Source organism: Aethalodelphis obliquidens, unplaced genomic scaffold, assembly GCF_003676395.1.
Source record: "Aethalodelphis obliquidens isolate GAN/ISIS:26980383/991018 unplaced genomic scaffold, ASM367639v1 scaffold7, whole genome shotgun sequence".
Taxonomy (NCBI): Eukaryota; Metazoa; Chordata; class Mammalia; order Artiodactyla; family Delphinidae; genus Aethalodelphis; species Aethalodelphis obliquidens.
The window spans coordinates 49,495,296-49,509,549 of NW_020837951.1; the positions used below are offsets into that span (position 1 = coordinate 49,495,296).

The 14,254-nt window shown below is 47.3% G+C and overlaps 1 protein-coding gene and 1 long non-coding RNA gene across 4 annotated transcripts in view; one reads left to right on the forward strand and one right to left on the reverse strand.

Annotated features, from left to right (window-relative positions):
* The window catches only part of APBA1 (amyloid beta precursor protein binding family A member 1), a 236,225-nt gene that overhangs the window by 212,689 nt on the left and 9,282 nt on the right, over nt 1–14,254 (forward strand). For 2 of the 3 annotated variants that reach the window (XM_027105722.1, XM_027105720.1), the window contains 5 exons: nt 1,076–1,108; nt 2,111–2,197; nt 2,842–3,027; nt 6,737–6,916; nt 8,402–8,614. In XM_027105722.1, the coding sequence (XP_026961523.1) occupies nt 1,076–1,108; nt 2,111–2,197; nt 2,842–3,027; nt 6,737–6,916; nt 8,402–8,614 (699 nt within the window). The remainder of the gene's footprint in view (nt 1–1,075; nt 1,109–2,110; nt 2,198–2,841; nt 3,028–6,736; nt 6,917–8,401; nt 8,615–14,254) is intronic. The other variant, XM_027105723.1, reaches the window with a different exon arrangement.
* LOC113620068 (uncharacterized) lies at nt 3,034–11,505 on the reverse strand. Its single transcript, XR_003432647.1, has 3 exons — nt 11,455–11,505; nt 4,580–5,937; nt 3,034–4,465 (listed from the first exon to the last, which is right to left on the reverse strand). It is a non-coding gene; the product is annotated as an uncharacterized LOC113620068 (long non-coding RNA).

The following is a 14,254-nucleotide window of genomic DNA, read 5'->3' on the forward strand; positions in this document are numbered from 1 at the left end:
CTGTGATTGGTTGAATCCGAGGATGTGGAACTGTAGATACAGAGGAACCGAACTGCATATACAGAGGGCCAACTGACTGTAAGTTATATGCAGATTTTTGACCCTGCGGTGGTTTTGGCACCCCTAACGCACACATCGTTCAAGAGTCAACTGTATTCATTTTATCCTCAAAACAGCCCTATGAAGTCGATACTGTTTTTACCCTCATTTTACAGTTGAGGAAACTGCAGCACAGAGACATGAAGTGGCTTGTTCCGAGTCACACAACTAGTAGGTAGCAGAGCCAGAATTCAGTTTTAGACAGTCTGGCCTCAGAGTTTCTATTTTTATCAACTATTCTATCTTGAATAAATATTACATCCATTTCTAGTTAGGTATAGGCTCTATTCATGTTACACAAATTTAAGGCAAGAAGTATTACTAGAGAGAAAGAGGGAGAACAATTCAGAAATCAGGAACAAAAAGATAACTAGGAAATCTTCAAGTATATTAAAATTAAGAAGAACACAGTTCTAAATAATGTTCAAAGAAGAAATCACAGTGGAAATTAGAAAGTGTTTTGAATGAAATGATAATTAAATTGCAACATCAAAATTTGTGGGATACTGCTAAAGCAGAGATTAGAGGAGGCTCATAGTTTTATATAAATATATCAGGAAAGAAAAAAGTTTGAAAATCCATACTTTAAGTTTTCATCTTAAGCTAGAAAAAAAATTGGCAAACTGAAGCCAAAGAAAAAAGAAGGAATAAAGGTACAGGCTGAAATCAGCGAAATAGAACACAGGCATACAGTAAAGGAAATCAACAGAATCAAAAGTTGGTTCTTTGAAAACATCAATTGCAGTGAAGTGTAAGAAGCACCTCAATACATGTCCTTCCTACTGCTACCCCTGGCAGCTACTAAATTCTGATCTAGGAAATCGATTATAGAGTGGGATTTTTTTAAGCCAGTCCTCCTCCCACAGAAATGCTTTATACCACTGTCAGTATTAGTTTGTTGATTCCCTTTTCAACTGAGTCTCTGCAAATTCTTTTCTAACTGTTCTCCTGTCTCTGTTTGTTCCATGCTAAGCAGATGGCCCAGAAATTAGCCAAAAGCAGGAAGAAGGTGCAGTACAAACAACTTCATCAGCTTGGTGTTATGCCTGTTTTTTTTTTTTTCCCATTTATTTACGTTTTGCCTTTCTTCTTATTTCGTGTTTTTGTTTTCTGCATCCAGCAAGTTTTTGTTCAGATTTCTTTTTGAACCGCCCCATAAGCCAACGTTTCTCAAAACTCAGTTGCCCGAAGTGGCTGTTTTCTGTTGCTCATTAGTCATCTCACTCCAGAGGAATGACAGGGAGCAGATTGGGGATGCTGAAGGGATCCTGCAGTAGTGTGCAAGTGCCCACCATTCAGGAGCATTCACGTGGCAGGGACCTGGGTCTGCTCAATTCTAGTCATGTTTGATTTGTGGATCTGTCAGATTGCTGGATGCAAAAAAGAAAACTCGCTAATAACCACACGTGTGCAGAGTCAAGCCCTGAGTGAATCAGACTAATGTGCTTTTTTGGTTGTGAAGCTTCTAGGTGCTTATGAGCTACCCATGGGACACTGAGGCATTGGGGCTCACTCTTCCTGGGGTAGCTTCAGGAGTAGGTACTGCTTCTGTGGTGTGTGGTGTGTGGGAACACGAAGACCCTCTTACCACAGCTGCCTTGTTTGTACCTGCTGTAAGCATTGTCCCCCAGGAGCAAACTCTGACTTCTCCAAGGTCCTGGGGGTATGAGTCAGTTGCCCTTTGTTCCTTCAATCTGTTGGGCTCTGAAACCCTTGCAGACAGTGCCATTCACGATCATTGTTCATGGAGTCAGATCTACTACAGTTACTGCTTCCATGGCGGAAGAAGCAAGGAAGGGTCCGCATTTCTCCCTGTAACCTGGAGATGCTCACTCCCGTCCCCGTGTCATCCTCTGTGTGGTCCCTTCAGCTTTGGCAGTCTAGTTCTGAAGTCTGCATCGCTGTTCTGGTGACTGTGTCTCAATGCCTCTGTGTATGAGCTAACCTTGCTTGCACGCACCTGGGTCAGAGTAACGTATTGAGCTTTCTCTCGGTGCGTTTTCCTTCTCAGGCCCCTGAAGGTGAATCTCAGCCAATGACTGAAGTGGATCTCTTCATTTCTACCCAGAGAATCAAAGTATTGAACGCTGACACGCAGGTATTAGCTGGCTCCCACCTTCCTCGGGGGTGAAGCTTAGCATGACAACTAGGAGACTGTGCGCTTGTCTGTAGAGCAGCTGTCCCCAGATGCTGGCTTCCACACAAGCTAGAAGGTGGTGTATGCAGTGCCTGCTGCTGGGCTGGGGGATGGGAAGGGACTTTGTAGGGAGGATTGGGGCTATTCAAGATCAAAGGAAAAAATAAGCCTTGGATATTGTTGGCTAATAATTCTCATAAGTTTTTATCAGAAGATTCATGAACAAACTAGCCTTTTAAGAAATTTTGTTTAAAATCACACACACACACACATACACACACACACACACACACACACACACAATACAATCATCCAGTCATCACATGCAGATTTTTTATTTTTTAACTTCCCCACCAGAGATTCTACTGGTTGTCAAATGACTGAAATTCCTTTTCACATACTACAGACCACTTCCTGCTCTGGGTTATCACAAGCCAAGGGAATTGCTCCCAGGCCTGGGTGGGCGCATGTAAGTCTGCCAACAGGGTGTTTGCAGCGAGCTCCCATGTGTGGACCGCACTTGGCTGGGCTGTGGGGTGGCAGGCTGTCTCATGGGTCATTCGATGCCGCACTGGACATACCATCCTCTCCCTGCTGCCTTCCAGGAGACGATGATGGACCACCCTCTGAGGACCATTTCCTACATTGCAGACATCGGGAACATCGTTGTGCTGATGGCCCGCAGGCGGATGCCCCGCTCCAACTCCCAGGAGAACGTGGAAGCCTCCCACCCATCCCAGGATGGAAAAAGGCAGTACAAGATGATCTGCCATGTCTTTGAATCTGAGGACGTAAGGGCGGCCTCCCTTCCATGTGATCTGGGCTGCCCTTGGGTGGCCAGGTTCCCTCTAGCTCTCAGAACCTTAATCATATGTGAGACAAATACTTATTGAGCACTTACTATGTGTCAGGCACTGTTCTAGTGCTAGGGATATAAGGCTGAGTAAAATAGACAAGATACTCATTGTAAAGCTTGTAGAGAGACAGAAAATAGATAAATACACTTAATATAAAGTTAGGTAGTGGAAGGTTTGATAAGGAAAAACTAGGTCAAGGGATAGAGGGGCCAGGGGCTGTTTCAGGTAGAGTGATGAACAAAGTCCTTTCTGAGGTGACATTTGAGCAGAGACCTGAGTAGAGTTGAGAGTGAGGAAAGAGCAGGTGCAAAGGCCCTGAGACAGGGGCCTGCTGATAGAGGTTGAGGAAAGGCAAGGAGGCAAGCCACTAGAGAGGACAGAAGGGTGAGAAGAATTCAGCCAGACCCACAGGGGCCCGAACAGGTCTCACCTGACCACTCGGGCATTTGGGGAGGACAGTTCTTGGATGTGCAGGACTGCCCTTTCCTAACAGGCAAGTTAGCATCCCTGACCCTTCCCACCAAATGGCAAGAGCACCAGCCACCCACTCCTTAGCAAAACCAGCTGCTCCTCCAGTCACAAGGCTAGTGATCCCCAACGCCCATCTCTCCAGGTGATAAGGTCAGCAGAGGAAATCAGCGTACAACAGGGGTGGGGCCCATTCTTCCATTCAGCCTTCTTACCCAGTTGTCCCTAGAACTGCCGGCGAGAACACCAGGCTTCAAGCTGTGTTAGCATCGTGCTTCCCCCAAAGCTCGACAGGCCTTGGAAACTCGCTCTGGGCCTTGCTTTTTTTTTTTTTTTTTTTTCTGGCCAAGCCATGAGGCTTGCGGGATCTTAGCTCCCCGACAACGGATTGAACCCGGGCCCTCGGCAGTGAAAGCACAGAGTCCTAACCACTGAACCACCAGGGAATTCCCCCCACGATGGTTTTGAACTACAGAGCCTCCCCGAGAGGGCCGTGTTGGTGCCGTTGACTGGTCTAACTTTTCCTCCTGCCACAGTGGAATAAGCTGTATTTCTCATATTGAGCAGGGAACCCTTATATACTTAAAGAAAATTGCCTACAGTAGCCTTGGCTCCTTAAAAGGGGCCATTTTTCTCCAGAAGAGTGTTCATGCAGCTGCTTTAAATGGCCTTCCTCTGAGAAGTTAGGAGTCTGAGGCGAGCTGCTTTTCTCCAGGGAAACAGAGCTGACATGGCTGTAGCCACAGACAGGAGGAGACGCTTACACTTTTGTACCATCTTTTACTTGTCTGGTTCTCTAGAAAGCAGTCCCAGGGACACGGTCACTGAGAAGGCAGAGAGCTTGAAGCACCTGTCCTGGCCATTCTCCCTGCTTTTCCTTTAAAACTGAGGCCAAACCTGCAAACTGGGAGAAAATGAGTTTAGAAGGTTCTCGGAAAGTTCCAAAGGAGTTACATTTAGAATCTTAAGTTTCATGTGTTCTGCAGGCCCGTGAAAAGGTGGCGTTAGCTCTGCTCACCAGACGTGAGGGTCCCGGTACGACCCTCTGCCACCTCCCTCTGGCTTGGTGCTCCTAAGGAGGGCTTTCTTTCCCTTGGGGCTCCTTTGGGTCTGTAGGGGAAGATGATGAAGGGGAAGAATGAGGAAGCAAGAGTGGACCTGGGAATCTTACTGCTTTGCTTCCAAAGCCCAGGACAGAAGGGGGAGAGCATGGCCTGCAGAACTGGGAGGACTGTTTGTGGATCCCGTCTCCCGTTCTGCAGAAGCTCAGGCTGTGCAGCTGCTGAGCTTCTGTAGAATGGGCTGCCGTGCGGCTCAGGTGGACACGGCAGAGATATAAGTAGCCTGTGTGTGTTTGCCCGGTGCATCCACACGTGACGGTCGGGAGGACCGCTGGCCGTGTTCTCAGACACACTTTTTTTAGTTCGTCTGTTCACACGAGCCTCTGATGCCCTCGGTGAGGCCTCGGCAGGAGGCAGCATGGTGGTCCTTGATGTGACTTGTGGCATGTGACGTCACCAGATCCTCAGCGTGAGAAAAGTTGAGCATTTCTTTCCCCACTGCCAGCCACACAGAAATTTCTGATAACACAGTTAATTAGCTGCTTTCAGCAAAAATTATCAAAGGTAGGGAAAGGAGGAGTGCAGATTAGAGTTGTGTGTGTTTGAAACATTGCCCTAGAGCTTTTTGTTGTTTTGCGGGCTTTCTACCCACTACTATTAGAGCAGCAGTCCCAGTGGTGGGCAGGAGGTGGGCTCCGGAATCAGGCTGCCAGGATTCTCAGCGCCCATCCCCACCCCAGCTTAAGCTCTCAACCTCGTTTTCCTGATCTGCCCAATGGGAGCAAAGAAAACAGATCCGAAGTCTCAGAGCTCTGAGAAACAAGGGATTTTTGTACTCAATTGGTTGATAAACCTGCTTTGAGCTGCCATGAGACACTTTATAGGATTTGTCCAGCTTACCGTGGATCTTACACATTTGTTGCAGGAACGTTACTGTGTTTAGGCACTTCTCCAGGCTCTAGTGGGGTTTTTACACAATGTATGATAAATGCACCCTGTTACCTTTCTAAAATGTGAACATTTCTGAATTCTGAGACACTGCCTTCAGAGCTTAGGATGAGGGCTTATGGACCAGTCATACTTAATCTTAGACTTGCTGTGAGGATTTATGTGACGGTGCTTCTGCAGCATTTAACACAGCACAGGCTCAGTTGCTGGTGTCTCTCCCAGGTTGTAATGTTGGTTAATTAATGCAGGGAAAGGTTATCAAAGCCCAGTGCAGGAGAAAGAACAACAGAAGCAGAGTTCCTGTCCTGTGAGCGGTGTGACCTTCCTTGAACAGGTTCCTTCACGTCTCTGGCCGCAATCTCCTCACCTGGAAAATGCATAATAATTTGTAATGTCCCATCCGTAGATAATATGAATGAAATGAAATTCGTAGATAATATAACCTCCCTTTTTGAAAAAATTTTCACAAAATAACCAAAGTATTGCCATAAATATAACACAAAGGAGAAATAAAAGGAAAGCAAGCTAAATAAAATAAAATAGGTTGATAGACACACACTCACACACACATGCAGAACCACCATGCTCTACGGCCAGTGTGCAGGCTGATGGGAATGTGGTTTCCTGGCAACCCACATCCCACGAATAGCACTGATGCTGATGATTTTCCAAAGTCATGAAGCTTACTCGTGGTAAAGTGTTGGACAAAACAAAATACCGTCTTCTCTCAATTTACGGAATAGTTGTATTCTGGGACTGTTCAGTGTGTATTAGAGCGTGCAACTAAAGTCCTGTGTTTTTATATAAATTAGAGTTGAGTCCCAGCCTTTAGACACAGTTGTTATATGTACATGAAGGTCCAGTGGGATATTTGAAAGTTGTGCAGGATGTAAAACAGCTCGTCCCGTGTAGGACTGTCCTTTGCACGGCAGTAGGTCCAGCATCTCTGACTCCTGTCCATCAAATGCCAGGAGCTCCATCAGGACCATTGTCATAGACAAAATTGTCCCCACTAATTTTGAAAATGACCTCTAGCAGGCACTGCTGCCCCATGGCGACCCACTGGGCTAGCTGCCGCCTAGGGCTCTGTAGTCCTGAGGGACCCAGGTCGCCCACCAGCAGTGCTGCCCTGTTGACCCCGTCTCCCCTTTCCGGCTCCTCTCCAGGCTCAGCTGATTGCACAGTCCATCGGGCAGGCATTCAGCGTGGCATACCAGGAGTTCCTCAGGGCCAACGGGATTAACCCCGAAGATCTCAGCCAGAAGGAATACAGTGACCTGCTCAACACCCAGGACATGTACAACGATGACCTGATCCACTTCTCCAAGTCGGAAAACTGCAAAGATGTAGGTACTTTCCAGAAGCTGTTCTCTGAGCTGGGCCAGCCGGGCCCACCCGCGATAGAAGTGAAGGCAGAGTGGCTGGGCTGAAGAGTGAGCTCAGGCCCATCTCTGTCTCACCTCACATGAGGCCCGATAAAGACTGCAGCCGAGGGCCGTGGCCAGTGAGACAGGTCGTCGTCTGCTTCCTGCAATCCAGAGCTGACTTTGGGGTGGGTTCCAGAGGCAGACGGGACCTGGACCCTGCCCTTTACCAAGCCCACAGTCTAGGAAAGGGCACAGAAGATTTTAGATGATGGTGCTGGTACAGGCACTCGTCAGAGACAGCTGTACTTGGCGGATTGGAGCCGATCTCGGCTCTCAGGTCTCAGATGATAAGTGCCGTGCTCCCCCAGGGACCGAGCTCTGCAGGAGTGTCTGGAGGAAAACGGGGCCATCTGATCTGGTCTGAGGTCTGAGTATTCTTTGGAAAGTGTAGAGGAGTGCAGAGGGCTGAGCCGAAGTAACAGAAGCATGAGGGTCCGAAAGCTCAGGAATTGTCTGGGGAGCCACGAATGAGGCAGCCAGGCTGCAGCAGGGGTTGTGCATAGGAGAGGATGTGAAGAGGCCAGTACAGGCTTTGGGTCAGAACTGGAGGGCTTGAGAGTCCAGCTGTGGTGGGGGGCCTGGACTTTATCCACTAGGTGTGAGAAAGTGATCCTTCTATCCACTAATGAATGTTAAGTGTCCTAGGCTCCCTGGAAGCAGAGCCTGAGATGGGAATTCTTGTACATGGGATTTGGGGGAAGGGTGCACCCAGGAAAAAGTGAATGTGGGCGGCAGGGTGGTGGGGATGCCAGGGAGGAATGTGGCCTTGCTGGAGACGAGCATCATCCTGGTCCAAAGGGAAGCTCCAGCTCACACATCGCAGGACGGACCTTGTCTCACCTAGAGCCAAAAGAGCTGGCAGGCCTTTGTAGGCTGTACTAATCAATTATTGACACCAAGGTCAGACGGAGGTGTGTTAGTGTGCTTGGGCTGCCGTAACAAAGTTCCCCAGACGGGGGCGCTTCAACAACAGAAATGTATTGTGTCACAGTTCTAGAGGCTGGAAGCCCGGGATCAGGGTGTCCGCAGGGTTGGTTCCTTCTGAGGGGGAAGATCCATTCCAGGCCGCTCATTTGCTTGTAGATGGTCATCTTCTCCCTGTGTCTTCACTCTGTGCATGTCTCTGTGTCCAAATTTCCCCCTTTTGTAAAGATACCAATCATATTGAACTAGGACCCACCCTAATTATTTTATTTTAGCTTGACTGCCTGTGAAAAGATCTTATCTCCAAACAAGGTAATATATGCCATGGAATATAGAGAGGACAGGACGCATTTGGGTTGGAGTCATCAGGGAAATGTCTGTCATGTTTAGTCAAGACAGGAATAGGGAAAATGCTTTGATTTCTGTTGCTACCCTGGATGGTTGCTGATTCAGGCTTTCTACATGTTTTCCTCCTTTCAGGTCTTCATAGAGAAGCAGAAAGGGGAAATCCTAGGTGTGGTGATTGTGGAGTCTGGCTGGGGATCCATCTTGCCAACCGTGATCATAGCCAACATGATGCACGGAGGCCCAGCGGAGAAATCGGGGAAGCTGAATATTGGGGACCAGATCATGTCCATAAATGGCACCAGCCTGGTGGGCCTGCCTCTGTCGACCTGCCAGAGCATTATTAAGGTAACTGGAGATGGGAAAAATCAACCTCTCTTGTAGACCTGAAGTGATATGAAGTCATCAACATTTGAGCGTATTCTAAGTGTCAGGCACTGAGAAGGACACAAATACAAAAGGCATGGACTTGCACTTGGGTTGTTTACCATCAAGTTGCTATTTACCAATTCCTCCCTGAAATTGTTTTTTCAGGGATGGTATATCTGGCTCACATAGCATCACTCCCTAACACCATGCCCTCGCAGACATCACTAATCAATCACAGCATTCTGTCCCATTAAGTCCCCACTCAGCCTCAACAGAATTTTCCTCAGCTCAGTAATCAAGACAATCACTTATAGTCAGCTGGGTGTTCTTGAGATGACTTGCCATCCCTGTTACAAATCATGGAAATGCTTCAGATCCCAGGGCACTTTCCTTTACTGTGATCCAGGTGAGTGTATCCTCCCCGGAGCCTGCGTAACATGATCCACACATGCCACGTAGAAGGAAGGAAACTGGTACAGTCTGTATACGCCTTCTAAAACCTGAACATAATTACTTCTTGTTCAGCCTGAATTGATACTGTTGTGTGAGGCTGAGAAGAGCTACTTAAAGGAAAATTGAATATGAGTATTTGAGGGCAAGAAATTAGATTTTCTTAGAAATGAAGTATCCATGTGTAGTCTCTTGAGTGCATTGGAACTCACTGATTGCATGGGAAGTAGGAACAAGTATATTTTTCCTTCACTACAGTATCTGTAGACCCTGCCAGCTCTGTACCAAGCAGTGTGGTACAGGCAGACTAGGATCCTATGACTTTCTTTGGTTCCTTGGGGTTTCCTGAAAGACTGTTAACTAGAATATAGCTCTGTATGTGTGTGTGTGTGAGAAAGAGAGAGAGAAAATAAATGTGAATTTATAGAATAGTTATTCTAAGCAGAAGAAAATCACAAAAGAACATCCTTGGCCAAGGGCCCTGGGATGGAGGGGAGGTCAAGGTGAGTGTATAGGCCAGACAGGTCTACCTCGTTGCGTTTTTTGTTTGTTTTTTATGTTATATAGGAATTCATCTTTTTTTCTTTTTCCTGTTTTTTTTATCAGTATTTTTTATTGAAGTATGGTTGATTTATAATGTTGTGTTAATTTCTGCTATACAGCAAAGTGATTCAGTTATACATATATATACATTCTTTTTTTAATACGTCCTTTTCCATTATAGTTTATCATAGGATATTGAATATAGTTCTCTGTACTATACAGTAGAATCTTGTTGTTCATTCATCCCATATATAAAAGCTTACCTGTGCTAACCCCAACCTCCCACTCCATCCCTCCCCCAACCCCCTCCCTCTTGGCAACCACCAGTCTGTTCTCTATGTCTGTGATTCTGTTAATGTTTCATAGATAGGTTCATTTGTGTCACATTTTAGATTCCACATATAAGTGATATCCTTTGTATTTGTCTTTCTCTTTCTGACTTACTTCACTTAGTACGATAATCTCTAGTTGCATCCGTGTTGCTGCAGATGGCATTACTTTGTTCTTTTTTATGGCTGAGTAGTATTCCATTGTGTATATGTACCACATCTTCTTTATCCATTCATCTGTCAATGGACACTTAGGTTGTTTCTATGTCTTGGCTATAGTGAATAGTGCTTCTATGAACATAGGGGTGCATGTATCTTTTTGAATTATAGTTTTGTTGGGATATATGCCCAGGCGTAGGATTGCTGGATCATACGGTAATTCTATATATTTTTAGTTTTCTGAGGAACCTCCATACTGTCTTCCACAGTGGCTATCTGACCAACAGTGTAGGAGTGTTCCCTTTTCTCCACACCCTCTCCAGCATTTGTTGTTTGTAGAATTTTTAATGATGGCCAACCTGACTGGTATGAGGTGGTACCTCATTGTAGTTTTGATTGCATTTCTCTAATAATTAGTGATGTTGAATATCTCTTCATGTGCCTATTAGCCATCTGTATTTCTTCTTTAGAGAAATGTCTGTTTAGGTCTTCTGCCTATTTTTCGATTGGGTTTTTTTGTTTTTGAGCTGTGTGAGCTATTTGTATATTTTGGAAATTAAGCCCTTGTCAGTCATATTGTTTGCAAATATTTTCTCCCATTCTGTAGGTTGTCTTTTCATTTTGTTTTGCATGTTTATTTTTTTTTAAGTTTATTTATATATTTTTGGCTGGGTTGGGTCTTCGCTGCTGCGTGGGGGCTTTGTCTAGTTGCGGCGAGCGGGAGCCACTCCTTGTTGAGGTATGAGGGCCTCTCATTGCAGTGGCCTCTGTCACTGCACAGCACGGGCTCCAGGTGCACGGGCTTCAATAGTTGTGGTTTGTGGGCTCTAGAGTTCAGGCTCAGTAGCTGTGGCGCTCGGACCGAGTTGCTCCGTGGCATGTGGGATCCTCCCAGACCAGGGCTCGAACCCCTGTCCCCCGCATTGGCAGGCGGACTCCCAACCACTGCACCACCAGGGAAGCCCTGCCTGTTTATTTTTAATGAAACAAATCTAAATCCTCATAAGATAATCACACCCAGAAAGAAATAGTCCTTTTTGGGCTCATTTCTTTTTGTTATAAATAAATTCTACCTCTTGCTTAACATACATTAAAGATAAGATTAAAGGTCCTAGTTTGAACATGTATATTCATTCAAACATGTTTAATTGGGCTTCTGTTAGCCTGAGCTGAACTGTGAAGAAGCCAGAATGAAAAAAATAAATAAAAATTTAAAAAGCCAGAATGACAGTATGCACACGGAGGATAATTTATAATTGAAAGGGTTCAGTGGGCCCTAATGGCAACATAGAGGTGAAATGCTAAGAGCATTTGGAGTGGGGGAGCGGAAAATCTTACCTGATTTTTTTTTTTTTTTTGAGGTACGTGGGCCTCTCACTGTTGTGGCCTCTCCCGTTGCGGAGCACAGTCTCCGGACGCGCAGGCTCAGCGGCCATGGCTCACGGGCCCAGCCGCTCCGCGGCATGTGGGATCTTCCCAGACCGGGGCACGAACCCGTGTCCCCTGCATCGGCAGGCGGACTCTCAACCACTGTGCCACCAGGGAAGCCCTACCTGATTTTTAAGGTGGGCCTTGAAGGAGGAGTTAGACTCAGGTGGATAGCAGAAAGGAAAGTGGCCTTTGGGAGTTTCTTCTGGAATTGATGGATGGTGGACTGGCTTTGTGTTGGGAGAGGCAGGTCTGAGCCAGCCTGAGAAGGCTGATCTGATGGTGTGATAATGTGCAGAAGCCAGGGAGGGCCAGGAGTAGGGAGAAAGGACCCACCCACGTTTGGCTTCTCACTCACACATGCCAAGGTTCACAGATGCCCTCTCACACCAGGGAGCAAGTTACTTATTAAACACGGATGCATGTGTGAGAACTGTCGAGGGGCCATGGGAGCCAGAGATGCCTCAGACACAATCCGCACCCTAAGGAGCTTGGCCTCGATGGGGAGAAGGGAATGAAAGGACTGATAATAACAGTGACTGAGTGCTGTGCGCCTGGACCATTCTGAGAATGTGTGTGTTCACTCGCAGAACCCTACAGCAGCCTTCTGTAGGGTAGGTACTATTGTGCAAGTTAGGAAACAGGCACAGAAAGATGATATAATCATTCGAGGTCACACAGTGTGTCAGTAGTGCAGCCAGGTCACTCGGCCACCCTGATATCGTTCCAGCGGTGTCTGTGGTCAGACCCTGGGGCAGTGGTTCTCAACCTGGGGGATCTTGACCCCTTGACCCCCCGGGCGTCATTTGGCAATGTCTGAAGACAGTTTGGGTTGTCACGACTAGGGAGAAGGAGATGCTACTGGCATCCAGTGGGTGGAGGTCAGGGATGCTGCCAGATACCCTACAATGCACAGGACAGTCCCCACAACTAAGGATTATCCAGCCCAAATGTCAATAGATTGAGAAAGCCTGCCTGGGGGAGATAGTTCAGGTGTGGGAGAGAAATCTGGAGAAAGGGAGGTCGGTGAGGGAGGGAGGGTGGGGGGGGGGGGTTGATCTACATCTGGAAAGGCTTGGGGAGGAGGAGCCAGAAGAGAGGATATCTTGAGCGCAGGTGGGGCTGGGGCCTGGGTGGGAATAAGCAGACCTTCCTGAGGACTGGCAAGGCTGCATGCCTGAGCCCATTTACACACCTGCCCGGCAGTGCCCAGCCCTTGGCACTGGTCACCTCCCTTCCTCTTCATAAAAAACAGCCTGTGAGGGAGGGTGATGGCAAATGCCTGGTTCACAGATGAGTCATCAGCTACTCAGAAGGTGCAGACAGCATGCCCAGGACACCCCAGCTGACGGAGTCCAGATCCCCGTCCACCCCTCCCTGCCTCTGCACAAAGAAGGCAGACGAGGTGAGGGAGGCTGTGAGACCCATGGCCTGCCTTCCCTTGGTACCACACGGGGACTGGTCTTCTGCCCAGTGCATCACACATCAAGGTGGAAACAGACTAGCACAGGGCGCAATTGGCACACTGAGCAGTTTCCTAAGGGGAAAAGGTTTGTTTGCACGAGTAGCTGACCTTTGATGTCTATAAATGGAGTCTCTCTGGAATCGGAAAATTAAAAGGCCATGTGGTGATGAAAGAGATGTAACTGATGAAGATGGAGAGGAAGAAAGCCAGCACCTCTGTGGCCACCCTCGGCAGAGAAGTACTTAGCAGGCGGGACACAGCTGCCCTTTCTCAGCACTGCAGGATGCGCTGCCTTGTCGAATAGAAAAGGGTGATTGGCCTTGTCCCCTTCTCCCCCCACCCCGAGAATCTTCCTACTGATTCCAGCTAGAATTGCCAGTACCGAAGAAGACGTTTAATGGGTTGTCTCCTTGTTTTTAAGTTCTGTAAAAACATCTTTTTTGCCTGCCCCTGAGCAGGTACTCACACTGCCCTACCCTCACCCCTAGGCCCCCGCAGGGGGGCATTCTGGGCTTCTTCAAGGCTTCCCATCAGTATCGCTTGTTTCAGTGTTATGTCAGTGCTCCTTGCGATGAATTTAGCGAGCAGCTCTCATCCTGGAAAATCAGTGCTTAGCAGACTTTGATTGAATCACCCAGGGATCTTAGTAAACTGCAGGTTCTGATTCGGCAGGTCTGGGGTGGGCTTCTGCATTTTCAACAAACTCCCCGGTGATGACATCGCCAATAATGGGCTTCGAGTGTTCTGCATCTTGCCACTTTAATGCATGTTGACCTTTTCTCTCCCCTGGTTATAGGGAATAGAGTATGTTTCTAGAATAGATTACAGGTATTGAATTATTTTCTTTCTTCCCTAGCTCTTATATTTCCTGTCATAGTTCCTAAAGCATAATTACTGGTAGGCAAAGCATGTTAGCAGACCGCCTGTTCGTGCCATCGCCTCTACGGTCCTGCCCTCCAGATTTGTTTTCTTTTTGAAACTAGAGCACCGCTTCCTTACCTTCCACAGGATCATCACAGGTCTGCTTTCCCGTTGCTGTAGAGACCATTCTGGCTTCTCTCCTCTCCCGTTCCCTCTTCCCTACTCTTTCCTCCCACCATATTTCTTAATTTGCTACACCATTCCACTGTTGTCATGGGGACGAAATGACCATTTATTTAATTGGCACCTCCAATAAAGTGGCAGCTGAGAAATCCGAGTTAATGGGACCCAACTTGAAGCATTGATGGGGAACAGCAGAGCAAG